The sequence below is a fragment of the Panthera onca genome, chromosome A3 (assembly GCF_046562875.1).
Source record: "Panthera onca isolate mPanOnc1 chromosome A3, mPanOnc1 haplotype 2, whole genome shotgun sequence".
Lineage (NCBI taxonomy): Eukaryota > Metazoa > Chordata > Mammalia > Carnivora > Felidae > Panthera > Panthera onca.
Window position 1 is genome coordinate 19,840,625 of NC_138341.1, and position 24,565 is coordinate 19,865,189.

The following is a 24,565-nucleotide window of genomic DNA, read 5'->3' on the forward strand; positions in this document are numbered from 1 at the left end:
GCCCTAGTTTTTCTCCTTCCTTTTTTATCAGAAGGATTTCTGTTTGGCTCTCTGAATTAGAGATGGTCTTTGATTATCTTGCAGGTGACGGAAAATTTGTGTGTCTACCTGGAAAGACTGAGGCCACAGGGTCATCTTAACAGTTCAGGCTGGGGGCATGTATTGTAAGGCTTTTTTCGCTTTCTGCTCTCAGACGAGCCCCGAATTTTCTTGTTTTAAAACATGCACGGGGCTTTTTTACTTTTGATATTAGCTAACAAAAATCCTATTTTCCCTCTCTGAAGAAATCTGAATTGCCAGAATTCTTCTCCAAAATAAAAAATACATTAAATATTTTTAACAAAGTAACATATTAATTCTACTGAAAATGAAAATTTTCTTAAAGTTCAAGAATAGTAAACACATCATTGAACAGACAATAAAACTCTTTATACCTTTAAAAACTGCTTATAGGTTCTCTGAAACGTGCTCACTGCCATATAAAATTTGTTTGATAGACCCGGAGAAACAAAGATAAGAAAAGTACATGTTTATATTGATTAACAGTATAGAACTTAAGGAGGTCCTATAAATTTCGGTAGATTCCAATTAACATAGTAAATAAGTAAGGAACCCAAATTTTATTTTTCCTTCCTGTTCTAAGTTAACTAACAAGTAGAGTTTCTTAATTTTAGAGCCAATATCCCTTGGAGGTGAAACGGAAGACTTTAGAAGGAGACTATGGAAATCCAAAAGGACATTTAAAAGGCACAATTAATTGAGCTATATACATGAGACCATCTGAATTGTTCAGGTGCTTAAAGCCTCCTCAGTAATGCCTGGCAAGTCACGGTGACCAGTTACTGTCTTCCTCTCCCCCTCCCCTCTTGCCTTCTAGACTCGAAGATATGCTATGAGACCAAAATGGAAAAGAGAAACTTAATGCTATTGGTGCCAAGAAGGCATTTCAACATGTAGTTTTCTTTTGTGGGAATAAAGATGAAAAAGTAGAAAGGGAGAAGGATGGGGAGAAAAGTTATGGTATAAAATAAAAAGATCCGAGAACCCTTATAATTCCAATAAAAATTATAATATGTGTAGTAACAGAAGCGTTATATTGTTAAAAGTTATATAACCATACTGAACAAGGATTTATTTTTACACAAGCAACAAAGAAAAGTGATTGTATTTCTCTTCCTCCCAAATATTTCTTTTGGCTAAAAATAAAACCATTTAACATAAATTCACACACAGATGAGGACCTAGCACTATTTTAAGTGCAGTAGAAAAGAGACAGAATCAGCCTAGGGTCCTTGAACATGCGTTTAGTCTCACGAATCCCAGTTTTCTCACTTATAAAATGAAATGTTTGGATAAGCTGCTAACGTGCTTTTCCTCTTCTAAAACTCTATGATTTTGTAAGGTATTTTTTTTTTAAGGTTGCATTTTCTTGTAGGCTCTTTTTCAACACAGACAAAATCAGAGCATGCTGTTTCAGAAAGTTTTTAGGCAATACACCACAAAGTTCCCTCATCAGGCAACTGTGCCCTCTATTTTGTTTCTTTGGTACTCAGTTAATTCAGTGAAGAAGAGTTATAACATAATCTAACACATTTCTACAAACTTCATATTTCTAGCCAATTACAAGAGGCTGTACCGGACCTGTAACATTGACAACTGATAGCACTCAGCGCTAATATCCTAGAGCACTGCTTACCTTGAGGCCCCAGGTTTGACTCCCAACATGTCCCAACTGTCCTTACTGTTTCGAATTCTGCGAATGGTGTCTGCTTGTTCTTTGGTGAAACTAGCGCTGCTATTCGTGATAGGACGTTTCCCGCCATTTTCACATAAATCAACTATGGATACGTAAAAGGTCTGCAAAAAGAAATCATCCCAGAATAGAACTGACTTTGTGAAAACAGGAATTCCTTTTAAGCATAACTTAAAGAATTTTAATACATTCCAATAACTCTTAAAATTCACCATAAAGCAAATATAGTTTGGAAGATTTTTTTTCTTTCATCCTACTGTGCATGTTTATATGTGTGTTCGTGTGCTTGTGTATTTTTTTTTAAGAACACAAAAGTATAAGGAATAAAATTGAAATGGCTCATAATCCTATTCTCAAATAACCATACTTGAAGTTACAAAGTAGTAGATGAGGGGCACCTGGGTGGCTCAGTCGGTTGAGCGTCTGACTTCGGCTCAGGTCATGATCTCACGGTTTGTGAGTTCGAGCCCCGTGTCGGGCTCTGTGCTGACAGCTCGGAGCCTGGAGCCTGCTTCGGATTCTGTGTCTCCCTCTCTCTCTGCTCCTAACCCACTCGCATTCTGTCTCTGTCTCTCTCAAAAATAAATAGACAATAAAAAAACTTAAAAAACAAAAATCTTGGGGCGCCTGGGTGGCTCAGTCGGTTGAGCGTCTGACTTCGGCTCAGGTCATGATCTCACAGTTTGTGAGTTCGAGCCCCGTGTCAGGCTCTGTGCTGACAGCTCAGAGCCTGCAGCCTGCTTCGGATTCTGTGTCTCCCTCTCTCTACCCCTTCCCCGCTCTGTCTCTGTCTCTGTCTCTCAAAAAAGAATAAATGTTAAAAAAAAAAGTAGTAGATGAATACCGTTAGAAAAATTCAAATGGTAAATGAAAGTGTAAAATGAAAACTATGTCTCTCTGTCCCTCAAGTTCTTCTCCTTGAAGTAACCATTGTTAATATTTTTTTGAGTATCTTTCCAGAAAAATTTTCTATCAGAATACCAGTACCTCCATCTACACACTAAACTTTTACATAAACGAGAGCAGATTAAACATACTGCTTAGCTCCTTGCATTTTTTCACATAAAAATAGACCTTGGGCCCTTTCTCCAGCTGCCTCTAGACACTTTCTTCCTTTTTAATGACTGTTCAGTATTCCACTGTGTGACTATATCTTAATTTATTTAACCAACTCCCTATTTTCTTAGACAAGGCTATTGTCTCCAGGTTTTGCTACTGCACACAGTGTTTTAGTGAATACTTTGTGTGTGTGTGTGTGTGTGTGTGTGTGTGTGTGTGTGTGTATGAGTGTGTGTGTGTGTATCTCCACACGTGTGTGTGAGTGTGTGTGTGTGTGTATCTCCACACACGTGTGGAGATACTGCTTTAAAACAAATTCCTAAAAGCAGAAGTACTAAATAACAGTGTATGGGCATTTTAATTTTTGATTTTGACAATTTTCATACGAAAAAACGGTGCCGTTTACACTCCCATCACAGTGTCTGACAGTGTTATTTCTCTACACCCTTGTCACTATGGGGCATTATCATACAGCTTCCCTTCTGCCAAACCTACATGTGTCACACAGTTTTAATTTGCATTTCTTTAATTGTAAGTGAAGCGGAGTGTCTTTTCATATGCTTATTGCTTTTTCTGTAAATTGTTCAGATTCTTTGCCTATTTTTTTTGTTGTCTGAAGTGAAAACTATTTTTTGATCCTGCTCATATCTCATACTCTGTGCACTGTCACCATAGAGACTACGCAATCTGAAAAAGAGAGAAAAAGGGAAGAAAAATAAACATAGCCTCAAGGACGGTGGGACAAAATCAAATGGTCTGATATACATGTAACTGGAGTCCCAGAAGGAAAAGAGTAGAAATAGAGCCAAAAAACTTAAAAAAAAAATTTTTTTAGTCTTTATTTTTGAAAGGGAGAGAGAATATGAGCAGGGGAGGAGCAGAGAGAGAAGGAGACACAGAATTCGAAGCAGGCTCCAGGCACTGAGCTGTCAGCACAGAGCCCCACATGGGGCTCAAACTCACAAACCGCGAGATCATGACCCGAGCCAAAATCTGATGCCCAACCGACTGAGCCACCCAGACACCCTGAGCCAAAAAACTTTTGAACAAATAGTGGTGAAAAACACCTGCCTAGCAATCTGAGAAACTCAAGAAAAACCATTCAGGGCAAATATAAAGAGAACCACACCCAGGCACATGGTCCACATGCTAAAAGCCAAAGATGAACTCTTGAAAGTGGCTGGATGGGGAAAAAAACACAACACATTATGTACAAAAGAATAAGAGTAAAAATGGGTGCTAACGTCTCATGAGATTCAACACAGGCCAGGAGAGAATGGACCATCGCCTTTGAAGTGCTGAAAGAAATTTAATTTTCAACAGTCATTATTTATAGTCCTTGAAGAAGTCACTTTACTACTCTTAGATACTATAACATCGGAAATGAGAACAATACCCATCGTACAGTAAGAGTCTCAAATGAGATGAAACATGTAAACTTCGCCAGAATTATAAAATACTATTCAAATGATTAAGCATCGTTACTGCACATGAGTGAATAGGTACAAACTCACACAGGACCATGTACTAAATGGGATACAGAGTGTGGCAAGTCAACATCAACCTTATTTGGTCTTGAAATAGAAGCTACTGATGCCCAATTTAGCCTGTCAGCCAAGGATGAAACTTGTCTTCTAGTAGGGGCGGTGACATCTTATGAGAAAGAAATTCAGCATAAAAGATTAAATAAAATCCCACTCAATAATTAAGAACAACTCGTTACAGTATAGCTACACTCTTTGAAATGTTAAAAATTCCCAAAATATCAGATATATTCATAAGAAAAAATGCATAATTCATGCCACCACTTACCTCCAAATGTATCTGTAATTAAGAGCTGACTTTATAATTTATTATTTTAAAAAGCCTCATTCCCTTAAAATGATTCAAGATTAGTAATTTTTTTAAAAATGACCATTCATTCAGGTTGCAATATGAGTACATCCTTCCATCGCCTACTTGGTGGGTAAGACCTTATTTTTATGTGTGACTGGCTGGACTCTGCAATGACAGTCCCCTATTCTCTAGCTGCACCATACACATTCACTCTGGCAAGGCAATTTTGCCAAAGTAATGCTTCCACATAACTATGCGTGTAAATGTAACACCATTAACCAAAGGCAGTTTTAAAGAAAATCTTTGTTCTACTGTCAGTATATAATAACTGTCGTTAAACTTGATGATCATCAGAATCACCTAGAAAGGTTTTTCAAAATATAGATTCCTGAGCTCCATCACAGCACTAAGCTTCTGGTGGGTCTAGAGCCCAGAAATCTGTATTTTGAAGAATTTCCCATAGTAACTCTGACAATCACTCAGGTCTGTAGTCAGCAGGCAGACATCACACACACACACACACACACACACACACACACACACACACACTCTCTCTCTCTCTCTCTCTCTCTCTCTCTCTCTCAATCTTTTTCTCACCAGCTTCTGAAAGACCAAGCTTATTCTAATGACAAATTCCTATTACATTTTTGTTTCTCATAATTTAAACTAAAATTGGGCATGGTCAGCCTTGATACAAACAAAACAATGCTAATTTACCTGGAACATTTCATTGATTCCTTCTCCGGTTTGTGCTGAAGTTTCAAAGTACAAGAACCCTTTGCTTTCGGCCCAGAGACGCCCTTCGCTTTCATCTACACAGCGGTGCTTGGTACAGTCAATCTGAAATAGGAAGTTGGAGGACACAGAGAAGACCCCAAACATGACCCACTAAAACAGGCCCAGTGAGGTCTTCATCAATTCTTTCTTGAAGCAAAAACCACTCCTAAAGGAACCCCCAGCACTAGTATATGCAATTATACGGACCACAAGGGACAAAAAAAATTGCTAATATTGAACACAGACTGATATTCTGTGGCAAAATGGCAAGTGCCTGTCCCACACTTCCCCCTATCCTTTGAGAAAACTCTTCCTACTCAGAGGGTCTACCTATCCTGCTCAGTCACCAATACCCTTCCCCAAGTATGGCACCAGAAGAAAATGGATAAATATCCTGGTACACCAGAGTTTGTGGTTTTATTCTTTATGTCTTAGGGACATAGGTTTTGAAAAGATGTTGATTCCTATATCATAGAATAAGGACTTCTTTTCATTTCTTCCCCCAAACTCAGAGCTGCACTCCTCCCATAATGAATTCAGAAGGTTGAGCAAACATTTCCAAAACAGTTACCTTGTTGGCACACACTGCAAATACAATATTTTCCATGTTTCCATGAGGTCCAAGGTCTTGTTTCATCTCTGCCAGCCAAGCATCAAGGGCATCAAAGGAGTCCTTCTGCCCAACATCATAGACCAGTATTACACCCTGTGTATCCTTGTAAAACTCATTACGAACCTTCACATAAAAGAACAGGTGCACAAATTGTAGGTTTTGTGATTTTATAAGAATATATCTCACAGTCATGAATGTAACAAAGTGTGTTCTTTGGTGTAGTCATAGTATTTGCTATTATATCTCAATATCTACTGGTCTTTAAGGGACTTTTTAGAAAATCAAAATAACATGATAAAAAAAACAGCCTAGTACAAGCCTAGTTTTCATCTTGTGATGAAAACAACAGCCTCCTGCCCCACCCTCCTCACCTTGAGTTCCATTCCCTGGAGGCAATCTTTTCTATTTTCTTTTATTTATTTAAAAAAATTTTTTATGTTTATTTTATTTTGAGGGGAGAGGGGCAGAGAGAGACAGAGACACAGAATCTGAAGCAGGCTCCAGGCTCTGAGCTGTCAGCACAGAGGCCGACATGGGGCTCAGTCTCACAAACCACAAGATCATGACCTGAGCCAAAGTTGGACGCTTAACCAACTGAGCCACCCAGGCACCCCAAGGCAAATTTTTTTAATGTTTATTTATTTTTGAGAGACAGAGAGAGACAAAGCATGAGCACGGGAGGGGCAGAGAGAGAGGGAGACACAGAATCCAAAGCAGGCTCCAGGCTCCAAGTTGTCAGCACAGAGATGGACATGGGGCTCGAACCCACAGACCGTGAGTTCATGACCTGAGCCGAAGTCGGACGTTTAACTGACTGAGCCACCCAGGCGCCCTGAGGCAATCAATCTTTAATTCTTGTTAGTAGACCTTAAAATAACACAAATTCCATAGAGTGAAGCTCTTCTTAGGAAGAACCAGAAAGTGAGTGAACAATGAAGAACTTAAGGCAAAAATGACATAAGCGTCAGCAATAGGCACAGACCTCTATATGTCACATCCCAAAGCTGGCTCCCCCAGAACATCAGGCAGAGCTTCCCCATGACTCTTGGGTCTGCACACCAACTTTAGAACTCTGAACTCAGAGCCTCAGTGTGATGTAATGGGAAAGAGCACAGGCTCTGGAGTCAGATCTGGGTTCACACTTACTTACTAGTTGTGTGATCTTGGGCAAGTCACTTAACCTCTCTGCATCTCAGTTATCTCATCTGTAAAATGGGGACAATACCACTTACTTCACAGGGTTATTATGAGGATTAAATGAGATACTGAAGGCAAATCACCTAAATGGTGCCTGGAAAACAGTGTGTATAAGCACCTTCCTCCTTCCTTCCTCACATTCATTCTGATTGTCCTCCTTTGATATTTTTTATTAGAAACGGTGTCTCGCTTCTGGGGCATGTACGTAACTCTAGGAAGAGGCAGCACGAAGTACAGGACACACTGACGTGGCAGAGGCAATGACAGATGGGGTGGGTGAGGAACGACACTGACAGATTGGGGGTTTCAGCCAAAATTCCAGTAAGAACCTTGACAGAGGCCACGCATTACCCACCTTCTCATGGAATTCCAGTATATACGCACTCACGCTGGATATGCGGTAAGAAATGAAGACATCTTACACGCATCAGGCATGAAGTTTAGGTTTCTGAGTATAGATAGACACCTGAACCAAGACTGCCTATGCCTACTAATTTGCAGAAACAGAAGAAGCTATCCTCTACAATTAAGACCAACAAAACCATAAAGCATGTAAAGTGATGAACGGCAAGAGTCTTCTCCCCAGTCCTCATGGTCCTCAGCCCGCCCGCAGTAGTGAAAACGGGCCTCTCCCTTCTTTCCTGAAACTCACGTTGCCTTGGCTCCCAAACACCACCTTCTCCAGGTTCTTAACTGGTCTTTTACCAACTCCTCCTCTCTCCATTGCTCCCGCTCCAGCCTGCCACCATCCTTCCCCAAATCCTGTCCCGGGCCCTCAGACTTTCTTCTTCCATCCTTCCTCCCAACTCAGCAACACCAACCACCTGCACAGTTTCAACTGTGAGATCCTGCAAGGTGAGCCTTTTCATCTGTTCTCGCAGACCTGCATTTCCAGTTAGCTCTAGACTCTTCCTGCTGAATGTCCTGCCAGAATCTCAAATTCAATGTGTACAACAGAAAAGCCTCCATCTTACTCCTTCCCAATCTCTTCCTTCCCTTGAACTTCTAGTCATAATAGGGGCACACCATTCTCTGAGTCACGTGGATTGAAAGCCTAGCGTTAACCTTTGCTGCTTTCCTCTGCCTTTTTGCACATTAGGGACAAACAATCCTGTAGAAGCTTCCTCTGCCATATTTCCTGCACCTGTCACTTCCTTTCCATTTCCACTTGCCAACATTACACTATCTCTTGACTACCAGTCCAAGAATTTTCTAAGTAATCTCCCCAGCAACATTATACATACTGTGTATTTATCTTTTGAGAGCCCTGGTTCAAAAATTCTTTAGTGTTTCCCTACTGCCAACCTCCTAAAGTTCAAATTCTTTTCATTGACGTTAAAAGTTTCTGATCAGTCCTCCACCAACTTTCCAGTCCTACCCTCCTCCTACCCACTGCACTTCAAACTGGATAATCTCTCTTTCCCCAAACCTAATTCCACCTGGAAACAGACACCTCTTTACCTTCAATCTTTCAAGTTTAGCTATAACACCGTATCTTTCATGTAGTTTTTCTCTGCCCCGTGCCTCATCATCTAACCTCCTACCCCTGCCAAACAGAATCTAACTTCTTCATCCCTGAAACACCACAGGCTCTGTGCTTCCAGTAGCACTCGTTATCACTTCCTGTCTAGTTTTATAGTTGGTAGCATATACAGCTGCCTTCTCCACTAGACTGTAAGAATGTGAAGGCATGCATCCTGATACGTCCATCTTTGTGTCGCCAACAGGGCCTAGCAGGTGAAAGTATTTGAGACATTTTAAATCAAGAATAGCTGAATGTCAGGGGGCGCCTCGGTGGCTCAGTCGGTTGAGTGTCCAACTTCAGCTCAGGTCATGATCTCGCAGTTCGTGAGTTCAAGCCCCGCGTCGGGCTCTGCGCTGACAGCTCAGAGCCTAGAGCCTGCTTCAGATTCTGTGTCTCCCTCTCTCTGCCCCTTCCCCACTCATGCTCTGTCTCTCTCTGTCTCTCAAAAATGAATAAACATTAAAAAAAATAAAAAAGAATAGCTGAACGTCAGGAATGAAAGTAGAGGCCAAAGGGGAAAGGAACGAATTCCAAGATGCAAATGATGTTATCCAGAGGGAGATTTGTGTGTAAACAGAGACTTAGGCAAGCCCCACGGATTTCTCTTTCAACTGACTCAAGTTCAAGTCTGGGCTCAGCAGCTAGTTACCTCTGTAATCTTGAGTAAGTGGCTTTATGACCTCAAGCTTTCGCTTCCTCATCTGTAAAAACGAAAAGGTCAAAGTCGATGCCTCAATGGTCCCCTACAGTTCTATTATTCTCATCTCCCAAAACAGCTTTCTATATTAGTCCTGGAAGTCTTGCTGTATCCAAAGTTTAATTAAATAGGATGCTAAGGGAATCGGGATTATTTCTTAAAGCAAAGATGGCAAACTTTCCAGCTTATAGGTCAGAGAAAGCTGCTAGTTTAATATCACTCGGGCCTCAAGAGGTTTCCATAGACCATGTAACTCCTACCAACAAGCCCCAGAATATAGTTGTGTACATCAGTGGAAGCAGGACTGCTGGTAAGATACAGGCCCACCATTCCCTCACAATCCTCTCTGACATTTCCTTGGAGAGTGCTGTCTCACACTCTAAGCGACTGTCCTTTCTCAGCAGACCCTTTGGGTAAACCTGTCTGGAGGACAGATGACAACAGAAGCTTCAATGGAGGACAGGCCTCAAGGACTGGGGGAAGTCAGGGATCATGAGAATGGCTATGGGTGCTTCAAAACCAGGTGTGTGCTGAGCAAAAGTATACTTTGGGCAGCTTGGGACTTAGGAAGAAGACGGCTTCGGTCTTGTCAAAAAGGAGGGTTTGAGCTGCAGCCAGCCAACTATTTGACAAAAAAGGAGAAATCAAAGCTATTCAGAGAAAAGGTACTTCAGAAGTGGTGATTTCAAGGAGCTTCTATTAATTATGCTTCTATCTTTTTTAAGCTGCTGAAAAAAAGCTATTATAATTTCAGGTTGCATTGACGGAAGTCTGGTGTCTAATGGTAGGAAGTAAAGGAACACTCCGTGTTTTTCATTAGACAATCTGGAATGTTATGTTCGGTCCCCAGCTCCCTATCAACTAACTAGAAATTACCCACAAAGGATGCTGATAGGCCCAGCTGGGGCAGGACTAGAAAATATTTTACCTGAAAAAGACCAGATTAACAAATATTAGAAAGCACAGACTCAGTATGTTGCTCCAAAAACAAGGCCAGAATTAATACTGAACGTCAAAGGAAGGCAGCCTTCATAAGGGAGCCGTTAATCTAGAGTTTTTAACTCTATAAAGGATGAACTTGTGAAGCAGTGCAACCCCATCATTAGAGACATTCATTCTCCAAACTATTCAGTCTGTACCACTCAAAACTATCCCGTGTACCATCCCTGGATTCCCACCAATCTACGTAATCCTTACTTATCCATCAATGCTCAACATAAACATTGTTTCCTTCAACAAGACTTCCTGTCCTCCCAGATAAGCTAGGGCTGGATATTAAATGCTCCTAAGCAATCGGTCATTTGTGCAACATGTTGTGCTCTGACATATTTATGTTCCATGTGGACAGGGGCTATGTATTACCAGTGGCCAACACAGAAACTGGCATATTGGTATGAGGTGAATGAATGATGGCCATTGATCAGGAATGCTACAGAAAGAGATCCTACAATGGGCAGAAAGAAGCTGGACCACATTAATTCTCAGACATTTTCTAACTCTCCATTTTTATGACTTTGAAGAAATCTAAGATTTATTCCAGCATTTCCAGTAATTAGAATCTGTGTCAAGTTTGTGGTAATCTAGAACTTCTGTTCTTCTTTCACTGACAGTACTCTATACTTGTAAAGTATAAGCCTCCACATTTAAAAAGATTTCATTTTAGGGGCACCTGGGTGGCTCAGTCGGTTGAGCATCTGATTCTTGGTTTTGGCTCAGGTCATGATCTCATAGTTCGTGGGTTCGAGCCCCGTGTTGGGCTCTCTACTGTCAGCATGGAGCCTGCTTTGTTTGGATCCTCTGCCCCCCTCTCTCTCTGGCCCTCTCCTGCTTGCACTCTCTCTCTCTCTCTCTCTCTCTCTCTCAAAACTAAATAAACATTAAAAAAATAATTCATTTTACCTATATATTTGGGTATATTCACAAGATGGAAGATTTTACAGGCATTACATTATTATTTTTTTTTCCAGGAAGATAGAGTAGATATACTTTTCCCTATTCTTCCTGCTAAGTACAGGTAAAAAACCCCGAGTGTTATATATAAAACCTATATAAGAAGACATTGGAAGGTAGAGAGAAGAAAGCAGATAAGCTAGGGACCTCGAGGCCCAATGAATGACACAGTGGTAAGTTTCCCGGATTTTCTTTTGCCTCATATATCTAAGATATGTAACTGAAGAAGTACAACTTAGAAATGTCAATGGGTACAGACAAATAAAAGCCCAACAAAAGCCTGTTCTCTGTAGCCAAAGGGGCAGATTTCTCATCAGAATCCATGGAGGCCAAAGGAAAGAAGTACACTATTTTTCAAGTGCTGAAAAAAAAAAAAAGAAATATCAACGCAGAACCCTATAACAAGAAAAAATATTCTTCAGGCACAAATGGGAAATTGAGACAATCTCAATCAAAGAAAACTAGGAGAGAATCTGTTGTCAGTAGACTTATGCTAAGAGAATGGCTAAAGGAAGTTCTTTAAATAGAAAGGAAATGATGAAGAAGGAGTATGGAATACAGCGAAGGGTGAAAGATCAGAGTAAACAAAAATATGAGTGAATATAACAGGCTTTCTTTCCTTCTTTCTTGAGTTTTCTAAATTATGTGTGACAGTTAAGCAAAGATTAAACACTGTCTCATGCAGTTCTAAAGGTATATAGAGAAAATTTTAAGACAATCATAAATGGGGGAAGATAAAGAGATGCAAAGGGAGGAAAAGTTTCTACAATTCCACTCAAACTGTTAAAATGATGATATCAGAAGACTGTGATAATTTAAATAGTGTTATAACTAGACCACCCACTAATGCGGCCATTCAGAGAGATTTATTCAAAAACACTATGGAGGAGTTTGAGAAGATGGCAGTGTAGGAGGACACTGGGCTCACCTCGTCCTGCTGATCACTTAGATTCCACCCACACCTGCCTAAATAACCCAGAAAACCGCCAGAAGACTAGCAAAACAGACTCTCCGGAGCCAAGCATAAACAAGAGGCCCGTGGAAGAGGGTAGGAAGGGCGGAGAGGCGGTACGCACTACACGGACGTGGCGGGAGGGAGCCGGGGCGGTGGAGGGCCAGCCCACCCGGCAGGGCAGAGCCCCCGAGTCTGGCTTGCAAAAGCGGAGGGGCCGGACTGCGTGAGTTCTGACAGCCAGCGGGACTTAACATCTGGAATGTTAAAAGTCAACAGCTCTGCTCGGAGAGCGGGAGGGCGAGAGGACACCAGGAGGGAGAGGTGTTGAGCCCTGGAAGACAGAGCTCAGCTCAGCGGGGAACAAAGGTGCTGGCCAGCACCATCTCCCTCTCCCATCCCCCAGCCGAAACCCCAAAGGGAACAGTTCCCGTCATCAAACTTGCTTGCACCGCGCAAACACCCAACACTGTGCTTCTGTGGATCCATCCCTCTGACAGGTGAGCCTCCCTCCTGGTGCTGCAGGGCCCCTCCCGCAGGGGACCACCAATGGCAAAGCGATCTGAGCCTGCCCCTCCTGCCCCTGTGCACCTTGCGGATCCACCCCGGCTAATACGCCAGATCCCATCAAAGCAGCACCACAAGCCTGGCAGTGTGCAAGTAGCCCAGACAGGGGCCACACAATTCCACAGTGAATCCTGCCCCTGGGAGAGGGGAAGACAAGGTACACACCAGTCTGACTGTGGCCCCAGCGGTGGGTTGGGGACAGACATCAGGTCCGACCGCGGCCCCACCCACCAATACAAGTTACTCCAGACAGCACAGGGGAAGCGCCCTGCAGTGCCACATCACCCCAGGGACTATCCAAAATGACAAAACGTAAGAATTCTCCTCAAAAGAAACTCCAGGAAGTAGAGACAGCTAACGAATTGATCAAAAACGATTTAAGCAATATAACGGAACATGAATTTAGAATGATAGTCATAAAATTAATTGCTGGGTTTGAAAAAAGTATAGAGGACAGCAGAGAATCTATTGCTACAGAGATCAGGGGACTAAGAAATAGTCATGAGGAGCTAAAAAAAGCTATAAATGAGGTGCAAAATAAAATGGAGGCGACCACAGCTTGGATTGAAGAGGCAGAGGAGAGAATAGGTGAATTAGAAGATAAAATTATGGAAAAAGAGGAAGCTGAGAAAAAGAGAGATAAAAAAATCCGGGACTATGAGGGGAGAATTAGAGAACTAAGTGATGCAATCAAACGCAACAATATCCGTATAATAGGAATCATAGCTGAGAACTTCCCTGATCTGGGGAAGGAAAAAGCCATTGAAATCCAAGAGGCACAGAGAACTCCCTTCAGACCTAACTTGAATTGTAACATATCATAGTGAAACTGGCAAAATACAAGGATAAAGAGAAAATTCTGAAAGCAGCTAGGGATAAACATGCTCTAACATATAAAGGGAGACTGATAAGACTAGTGACAGACCTATCTACTGAAACTTGGCAGGCCAGAAAGGAATGGCAGGAAATCTTCAATGTGATAAACAGACAACTATGCAGCAGAGAATCCTTTATCCAGCAAGTCTGTCATTCAGAATAGAAGGAGAGATAAAGGTCTTCCCAAACAAACAAAAACTGAAGGAATTCATCACCACTAAACCAGCCCTACAAGAGATCCTAAGGGGGATTCTGTAAGTGAAATGTTGCAAGGACCACAAAGTACCAGAGATATCACTATAAGCATGAAACCTACAGACATCACAATACTCTAAACCCATATCTTTCTATAACACTGAATGTAAATGGACTAAATGCGCCAACCAAAAGACACAGGGTATCAGAATGGATAAAAAAACAAGACCCATCTATTTGCTGTCTACAAGAGACTCATTTTAGACCTGAGGACACTTTCAGATTGAAAGTGAGGGGATGGAGAACTATCTATCATGCTACTGGAAGTCAAAAGAAAGCTGGAGTAGCCAAACTTATATCAGACAAACTAGACTTTAAATTAAAGGCTGTAACAAGAGATGAAGAAGGGCATTATATAATAATTACAGGGTCTATCCATCAGGAAGAGCTAACAATTATAAATGTCTATGCGCCGAATACGGGAGCCCCCAAATATATAAAGCAATTAATCACAAACATAAGCAACCTCATTGATAAGAATGTGGTAATTGCAGGGGACTTTAATACTTCACTTACAGTAATGGATAGATCATCTAGACACAGGATCGATAAATTAACAAGGGCCCTGAATGATACATTGGAACAGATGGACTTGACAGATATATTTAGAACTCTGCATCGCAAAGCAACAGAATATACTTTCTTCTCGAGTAACATGGAACATTCTCCAAGATTGATCACATACTGGGTCACAAAATAGCCCTTCACAAGTATAAAAGAATTGAGATCATACCATGCACACTTTCAGACCACAACGCTATGAAGCTTGAAATCAACCACAGGAAAAAGTCTGGAAAACCTCCAAAAGCATGGAGGTTAAAGAACACCCTACTAAAGAATGAATGGGTCAACCAGGCAATCAGAGAAGAAATTAAAAAATATATGGAAACAAATGAAAATGAAAACACCATAATCCAAACACTCTGGCATGCAGTGAAGTCAGTCCTGAGAGGAAAATACATTGCAATCCAGGCCTATCTCAAGAAACAAGAAAAATCCCAAATATAAAATCTAACAGCACACCTAAAGGAAATAGAAGCAGAACAGCCAAGATACCCCAAACCCAGCAGCAGAAGAGAAATAATAAAGATCAGAGCAGAAATAAACAATATAGAATCTAAAAAAACTGTAGAGCAGATCAACGAAATCAAGAGTTGGTTTTTTGAAAAAATAAACAAAATTGACAAACCTCTAGCCAGGCTTCTCAAAAAGAAAAGGGAGATGACCCAAATAGATAAAATCATGAATGAAAATGGAATTATTACAACCAATCCCTCAGCAATACAAGCAATTATCAGGGAATACTATGAAAAATTATTTGCCAACAAACTGGACAGCCTGGAAGAAATGGACAAATTCCTAAGCACCCACACACTTCCAAAACTCAAACAGGAAGAAATAGAAAACTTGAAAAGACCCATAACCAGTGAAGAAATTGAATCAGTTATCAAAAATCTCCCAACAAATAAGAGTCCACGACCAGATGGCTTCCCAGGGGAATTCTACCAGACATTTAAAGCAGAGATAATACCTATCCTTCTCAAGCTGTTCCAAAAAATAGAAAGGGAAGGAAAACTTCCAGACTCATTCTATGAAGCCAGCATTACTTTGATTCCTAAAGCAGACAGAGACCCAGCAAAAAAAGAGAACTATAGGCCAATATCCCTGATGAATATGGATGCAAAAATTCTCAACAAGATACTAGCAAGTCAAATTCAACAGCATATAAAAAGAATTATTCACCATGATCAAGTGGGATTCATTCCTGGGATGCAGGGCTGGTTCAACATTCGCAAATCAATCAATGTGATACATCACATCAGTAAAAGAAAAGATAAGAACCATATGATCCTGTCAATTGATGCAGAAAAAGCATTTGACGAAATTCAGCATCCTTTCTTAATAAAGACCCTCGAGAAGGTCGGGATAGAGGGAACATACTTAAACATCATAAAAGCCATTTATGAAAAGCCCACAGCTAATATCATCCTCAATGGGGGAAAAACTGAGAGCTTTCCCCCTGAGATCAGGAACACGACAGGTCCACTCTCACCACTGATGTTTAACATAGTGTTGGAAGTGCTAGCATCAGCAATCAGACAACAAAAGGAAATCAAAGGCATCAAAATTGGCAAAGATGAAGTCAAGCTTTCGCTTTTTGCAGATGACATGATATTATACATGGAAAACCCGACAGATTCCACCAAAAGTCTGCTAGAACTGATACATGAATTCAGCAAAGTCTCAAGATACAAAATCAACGTATAGAAATCAGTTGCATTCTTATACACTAATAATGAAGCAACAGAAAGACAAATAAAGAAACTGATCCCATTCACAATTGCACCAAGAAGCATAAAATACCTAGGAATAAATCTAACCAAAGATGTAAAAGATCTGTATGCTGAAAACTATAGAAAGTTTATGAAGGAAATTGAAGACCTATGGGACCTCATGAAGATAAAAAGCTTCTGCACTGCAAAGGAAACAATCAACAAAACTAAAAGGCAACCAACAGAATGGGAAAAGATATTTGCAAATGACATATCAGACAAAAGGCTAGTATCCAAAATCTATAAAGAGCTCACCAAACCCCACACCCGAAAAACAAATAATCCAGTGAAGAAATGGGCAGAAAACATGAATAGACACTTCTCTAAAGAAGACATCCGGATGGCCAACATGCACATGAAAAGATGCTCAACATCGCTCCTCATCAGGGAAATACAAATCAAAACCACACTCAGATACCACCTCACGCCAGTCAGAGTGGCCAAAATGAACAAATCAGGAGACTATAGATGCTGGCGAGGATGTGGAGAAACGGGAACCCTCATGCACTGTTGGTGGGAATGCAAACTGGTGCAGCCGCTCTGGAAAATAGTGTGGAGGTTCCTCAAAAAATTAAAAATAGATCTACCCTAGGACCCAGCAATAGCACTGCTAGGAATTTACCCAAGGGATACAGGAGTGCTGATGCATAGGGGCACTTGTACCCCAATGTTTATAGCAGCACTTTCAACAATAGCCAAATTATGTAAAGAGCCTAAATGTCCATCAACTGATGAATGGATAAAGAAATTGTGGTTTATATACACAATGGAATACTACGTGGCAATAAGAAAGAATGAAATATAGCCTTTTGTAGCAACGTGGATGGAACTGGAGAATGTTATGCTAAGTGAAATAAGTCATACAGAGAAAGATGGATACCATATGTGTTCACTCTTATGTGGATCCTGAGAAACTTAACAGAAGACCATGGGGGAAGGGAAGGGAAAAAAAAAAGGTTAGAGAGGGAGGGAGCCAAAACATAAGAGACTCTTAAAAACTGAGAACAAACTGAGGGTTGATGGGGGGGTGGGAGGAGGGGAGGGTGGGTGATGGGTATTGAGGAGGACACCTTTTGGGATGAGCACTGGGTGTTGTATGGAAACCAATTTGACAATAAGTTTCATATTAAATAAATAAACAAATAAATAAAAAATAAAATCCAATTTAATTACTTTCAGAAAAAAAAAAAACCACTATGGACAAATCGAATGGAATTCAAAAAGTGTTCGACTAACCCATAGATGGCAGGGAACAGAAAACAGAGAACTGGAAAACAGAACAAACAGAAAATGAAAAATAAATGGCAGACTTGTACCCTAATATATTCATAATTACATTAAACGTAAGTGGTCTAAAGATTTCAATTAAAGGATAGAAATTGGCATAATAGAGTGAAAAACATGACCCATGTCTACAAGACAGTTACTTCAAATACAATGATATAAGCAGACTGAAAGTAAAAAGATAGAAAAGGATATATCATGCAAACATTAAAGGAAAGCAAAAATTGGCTATATTAATATCAGATAAAGTAGACATCAGAGCAAAAATGATTACAGAGACAGAGGGGGCATTATATAAAAATAAAACTATATAATGAAGACATAGCAATCATAAATATGTATGTACCAAATAACAGAGTTGCAACACATATAAAGCAAATATGAAAGAAGTGAAACAGACAAGTCCACAGTTATAGTTGGAGACTTTAATACCCCTCTCTCAGTAATCGATAGAACAACCAAACAAAAGATCAGCAAGAATATAAAAGAATTCAACAATACCACTGACCAACAAGACCTAATAAATATTTATAGAGCTCTCCATCCAACAATAGCAGAATACACATCTTTTCAAGTGCCCACGGAAGACCAAGATAGACCATACCCTGGGTCATGAAAAAAACCTCAACAAATTTAAAAGAAATCAAAATCATACAGTGTGTTCTCTGATCACAATGGACTCAAACCAGAAATTAATAACAGGAAGATAACCAAAAAATCTCTAACACTTGGAAACTAAACAACGCACTTCTAAATAACCCATAGTTCAAACAGAAAGTCTCAAGAGAAATTAAAAAGAAAAACACATTGAATGAATAAGATGAAATATTAATGAAATTGAAAATACAACATATCAAAATGTGTGGGACACAGCTAAGCAGTGCTGAGAGGGGAACTGATAGCACCAAACACACACATCAAAAATGCAGGAAGTCTCAAATCAATAATCTAAGCTCCCACATAAAGAACCCAGAATAAGAGCAAAAGAAACACAAAGCAAGTAGAAGGAAGGAAATAATAAATAGCAGAAGTGAAATGGCCCAAACTAGAAAAGAACAGAGAGCCTCTTCAGGGAAAATCAATAACCCAAGGAAGGAAAAACAAAAGAGGATGGCCATGAGATTCACTTTGAGACTACTCAGGACAAGAAGACAAAGTAAAGCAGGTGGGACTCTCTCCAGAGAGGTAACACATAAGGCTGCAGAGTGAACTGGAGAGCTCACTCTAGTACTGTGCTATGAAAGAAGTCGCATTGCTGAATTCTTAAGTCCAAGTATGAATATAATTATCCTGTCACATTCTGGGCTAAGGTACAAAGTTAAAAGCAACAGTCCTTTGAAAGTTAAAACGTGTTTGAAACATTAGCAATGAACTTTCCTACCACAGTTTGAGGGAATGGAACAAAAGACCAATAGGTTTCTATGAAGTTTAGGCTCAGAAAGGAAGCCATGAACACCAGCTAAATTCACCTAATTTTATACGTGATTTGAATATTGGTCGTTTCAGGTAACTCAGGATCTTTCCCTGAATCCACTGACAATACTGGATGTTGGTTTTCTCAAAAAGGCTTTCTTACCTCATAGAAGAAAGGATGGCCAGCCATATCAAAGATGTTGACTTTGATTTCTCGGTCTCTGACTTGTACCCTGAAATGTTCAAATGGAAACAATTCCAAAGAAGGTTATGGTTTCTGCGTTCTCATTAATATCATTTATGCCATTTATACATTTCAAAAAGGTATGTGTATGAAATGTAAGAGGCTTTCTTAGTGCCTTTTCTTGATTTCAGATAATCTTTACAACAGAAGCCAGCAACTTGGCAGATCATCTTGCCTCCTTATTTTAAAAACACTGAACCCACTCTTATGTGGATCCTGAGAAACTTAACAGAAACCCATGGGGGAGGGGAAGGGAAAAAAAAAAAAAAAAAAGAAGTCAGAGTGGGAGAGAGCCAAAGCATAAGAGACTCTTAAAAACTGAGAACAAACTGAGGGTTGATGGGGGGTGGGAGGGAGGGGAGGGTGGGTGATGGGTATTGAGGAGGGCACCTTTTGGGATGAGCACTGGGTGTTGTATGGAAACCAATTTGACAATAAATTTCATATTAAAAAATAATAATCAATAAAAAAATAAAAATAAAGACACTGAACCCACCTATAATAAACACCCTCATTTACTTTCAGCTTATCTCAAGATATTTCAGGCCATACCCTTTTACTAACAAATGGTGGCTTTTACTGTGAGACTAAGAAAACTGATTTGGGACAAGTAGGAGTAAGAGGAAGGAAAACAAAATATTTTCTTTCACTTGGCAAGACATCTTAATTACTACCAGCTATGCTTGCTTACCATGCAGAACAATAATTAAGGTGTATTTTATTAACGTCTGTGTGATCTTCTTGTGACCTTCATTGAGCAAGAGCTATAGTCAACTTGTTTTTCAAAAATTTTAAGGGTGCCCGTGTGGCTCAGTGGTTAAGCATCTGACTTTGGCTCAGGCCATGATCTCATGGTTCGTGAGTTTGAGCCCCACATCGAGTGAGCTAGAGCCCTGCTTCCCCATTCTCTCTCTGTCTGCCCCTCGTTGGATTCTCTCTCCCTCTCTTTCTGCCCCTCACTCACTTGCACCCTCTCTCTTTAAAAAAAAATTAAAATAGAGAAAAGAACAAAAGGGGAAAGAACAACCATTCATATTAGAATTAAATGCTGCCAACATCATAGCATATTTGCCTCTTGTCCTTTTTATTTTTTTCAAGAAAAACCATTGTTGGAAAATAAATTAATGAAATATTGTAAGTATTTCAAACACTACAGAAATACAAAGATGAAAGTTCAAAATTTATCCCAAATCCTATCACCCAGCAAAAGCCTTCATCAATATAGATGAATGCCAAGGCAGCCTTCTTCTATACACAGACGTGACTGAGAAGCACAAGTGTTTTTATCAAAATGGGATTACACTATTTTAAAATAAAAAGTATAAAATTTACTTGTATTGAATTAAAAAAAAATTAATGTTTATTTATTACTTTGTATTGAATGTAACAAAAGGAAAAAGAAACTGAGGTGAAGTAGAATTATTGAACTTTAAATATATTTTCTTCATCACAAGAAGTATTTCCTAAAAGACCCCTCTAAGTTAAGAATAGGGATTATTAACAGTAAGTTAACAGGTTAGAATCATGTTTTTCAGTGACATGTTTCAGTTTAGACAGCACTGACATGACTCCCTCTTACAGAATACAAGGACATCAGTACTTTCTCTCATCGGCCCTACACTACCTCTGGGTTTGTTTATTATTATTATTCTCTTGTCCACGTTTATTACACCCACCTTCTGTTCTGAAACCATAATGCCTACAGGTGTTTTATATTACTTGTAGACTTACATCAAGCTAACCATTAATCATCTTATTCCTGAACTCTCTACCATATTTCATCAATAACCAAGATGCACATCTGTTTTCATTTTAACATCTGTGAAATCAGGACCCACCTTATAAAAGAGAATGTGAGAACAGCAAAACAACACAAAACAACAGAGTCTGAGAGCCTTTGGAGAAGACCTGGTGTAACAATGTATATTAGAAAATTTGGCCTTAAAGAGATAGCAGCTGAGAATGGATAAAGTCAGGAATGCACAAATGTATTCACACTGAAACTCAAAGAAGTTATTTTAATTCAGATGCCAGACAGAGGAAATTAACCTGAAGAAAAATGGTAATTCGCTACCTCAAGGTCTTGCTTTCCTAGGTTGTGGCCTGCAGACCACCTGCATCATTATTATGAGAGGCCGTTAAAAATGCAGATTCCTGTGCCCACCTCACACCCAGCCAACCAGAATCTTGGTGGGCCCTAAGAATCTGCATTTTCACAAACTTTACAAGTAATTCTTCAATATGCTGGAATTTGAGCTTCACCATGTAGATAACAGGAGGGACGGAATGGGTACCTGTTATTTTGACTACCCACGAGTATAGCCCTTTCCTCTCCCAGTTGTGGTTCAGACGAGTTCTGCTATGTTCTTAGTGATCCCACTCTGTTGGCCACAGCCAAATGAGCTGGGGAAAGGCACCTGTCCCTACCTGAACAATCAAAACTTTCCCTAGGATTTTGAAATTTGTATATTAGCTTTGGTCCCTCTCTGGAGGTAAAATTTACAATGTGAGTCTGAGATCTGCTGGCAGCCATGCAGAGGAAGCTAAAAGCTGGAGAGAGACGTAGTAAATTATATAGCTATATTCTGTCCCTGGTTCCAGCCATCTCTAAGGCACAGCATCCTCATAACTGGATTATGTGAATTGATTAATATTCTTTATTATTGTTGTTGTTATTACCGTTATTATTTTTTCCTTGATTTGGTTTGAGTTAGGTTTCTGTCAGTTATATCCTCCTGATACACCCTGGGACAAGCAGCTTTCCAAAAAAAATTTCAGCCAGAGAAAGAATAGTCTGTTGAATGAACCACTACAGTTCTATGGCGTAATATGGTGATTCTCATTTCTTAGATGAATAAATTAGCTACTTACATGAATTCAAAACAACACTGCCTTAAATAGGATATCCTGGCATATCACTGATGAAATCCTATGCCCTGAAGTATAGACAAACCTCACCGCTTTAGTCCACCTTCTTAAAAGCTGCCCTCACAGTCTAATCTTACAAACCCCCTCTTTAGATATATCTATCTCACCTAGTAGAGTTTTTGAGTATCTACTACATGCAAGCACTGTGCCAGGCACCTGGAAATGACTTATTCTAATAGCTCCTTCTTCATGGGGCTTATAATCTAGCAGGAGACATGAAACACATATAAATAATAATGACATGTGGCAATTTAAAATAAGTACCATAAATAGCATACAGAAGTTTATTATTTCTGTCATTTGCAACTAAAGAGTCCTAACTGATAAAGAAGGTATTCCAAGGCCTTATGGGAACAGGAGCATTTTAACACGTCAAAGAGTCTGATGGAGGGATGAGGGGAAAGGATATTTCAGGTGGACAGAATGAATGAATAACTGCACTGAGCTAGGGAAATACAAGGGCAGCGGTACAGTGTGGATGGAGGGTAAAGTGTGTAAAGGAAGGGAATAAGAGAGGAGGGGGCAGGTTAGGGCAGAACGGTGAGCACCTGAGATTTCACCTTCAGGGAGTGTGCAGTCTACCTTAACTCCACGCTTTGGTGGTATTATTTCCTGCTAATGTAAGCCTATCTCCTCAGGCTCAACCCACCCTTGATTCATCTCGAGATAAATCCCCACTTACTCCTAATTTTCCTTCTCCCAGATCATTTTTGCTAGATACCAATAGGTTATAAAGATCATAAGCCAATAAAGGAAATCCTCTGATAGAAAATATTCGACATACTATTTAGACTTTGTGGAAAGAATACCTCAAAATGCTCTATAAACACACCTGCTAATAGGATGTGTTTATATAGAAACATGTTTCCTAAAAAGATACATCTGCTAGGTGGGCTTTTTGTTAACTTCGTCATTGTTGTAGACCCTATACCTATCCCTTGCGAAGGCAAGGCCTGGCAAAAAGAACATGCTCAGTGATGAACAATTGATATGATCACTACATATCCGTAAATGTCTCTTATTCCTATCTTTCCTTCTTCAGAATCTCTATTTCAAGATACATCATTTTAGAAAAATTCTCAAATCTATGTAATTTTCAAGCCCAAAGAAACAATGCACTTACTTTGTGACTCCATAGTCAATTCCAATTGTTGCAAGATATTTAGACACAAATCTTTTCTCACAGTAACGTTTTATGATACAGCTCTAAAAAACATAAAAATGCATTCTTTTAGTACATATACTCTGGAAACATACAAAATAAGCACAGTCCTTCATTATGGTTTCTTCATTCACCACAATGGGAAAGAAAGCATTTTCAAACAACTGAAACAAATGCTAAAAGTGAGAATTTTAAAGAAAAATTAAATATTCGTCCCTTAAAACCAAATATGTTTTCAGTTTAGTTCTCAGTCCTTGAGCTCTTTTGTTTAGAAGACTTACTCTTATGCTTTCAATGCCACCAAAATGTCTATGTTTAGCCTTGACCTTCTCAAAAGCAGATCGACATCTTCAAATACTATGGCTAGTTTGTACTGAGGTGTCCTGCTGTTCCCTCAAATTCAACATGTCCAAAAATGAACTAATCTTATACATAAAAACAGTTCATCCTGCTGACATCCTGGTTCTGTCAATAACACCACCATTTTCCCAACCACGGAGGATCAGAATCTTAAAGCCATGCTTGATTCTGAGCCTTTCTAAATCTTTTAAATGTTTCTTGCCTCTTTCTCCTCATTCCAATTCCCATTGACACCACTTTGGTTTAGATCCTCATCATCTACTCTTAGGCAATTGTAGGAAATTTTTGTATTGGTCTTTCTGCCTTCCTTCCCTCCCAACCTCAGTCAATACTACACAGCACTGACATTACTTCACTTCCTTAACTCAAAACTCTTCAGTGGCTTCTCACTGCCAAGTTTGAAATCCAAATTCCTTTATCCTTTATTCAAGGTTCCCCATAATCTGGCCCTAATCTGTGTTCCTTGTCTAAACCTTTCTAATATATGCTTTCCATTTCTGCAAAACTCCCAGAGATCTGACTTCCTGACTTTCATCATTACTTTTTCCCTCTACTTGGAATGAGCTTTCTCCCTTCTTTACAAATCTTACTTATCTTTTAAGGCCCAGCCTACTGGAGCACCAGGTTGTAAGAGACCTTGCCTGCATCTGAACTCTTCTTGCACTTCACATACATGCTAATATAGACACACGTATTTTACACACACACACACACACACACACACACACACACACACCATCAGGCATACATTGCTTTGTATTGTCAATTATCATTTCACATGTGT

At 39.8% G+C, this 24,565-nt stretch overlaps 1 protein-coding gene across 4 annotated transcripts in view; it reads right to left on the reverse strand.

The window, feature by feature from the left end:
• DNAJC27 (DnaJ heat shock protein family (Hsp40) member C27) overlaps positions 1-24,565 on the reverse strand; it is a 38,179-nt gene that overhangs the window by 9,027 nt on the left and 4,587 nt on the right. For 3 of the 4 annotated variants that reach the window (XM_060650061.2, XM_060650071.3, XM_060650054.3), the window contains exons 2-6: positions 23,383-23,465; positions 19,251-19,320; positions 5,997-6,161; positions 5,366-5,488; positions 1,697-1,857 (exon numbers count right to left, since the gene is read on the reverse strand). In XM_060650061.2, coding sequence (XP_060506044.1) covers positions 1,697-1,857; positions 5,366-5,488; positions 5,997-6,161; positions 19,251-19,320; positions 23,383-23,465 — 602 coding nt within the window. Of the gene's footprint in view, positions 1-1,696; positions 1,858-3,060; positions 4,466-5,365; positions 5,489-5,996; positions 6,162-19,250; positions 19,321-23,382; positions 23,466-24,565 lie in introns of those variants that run through there. The other variant, XM_060650074.3, reaches the window with a different exon arrangement.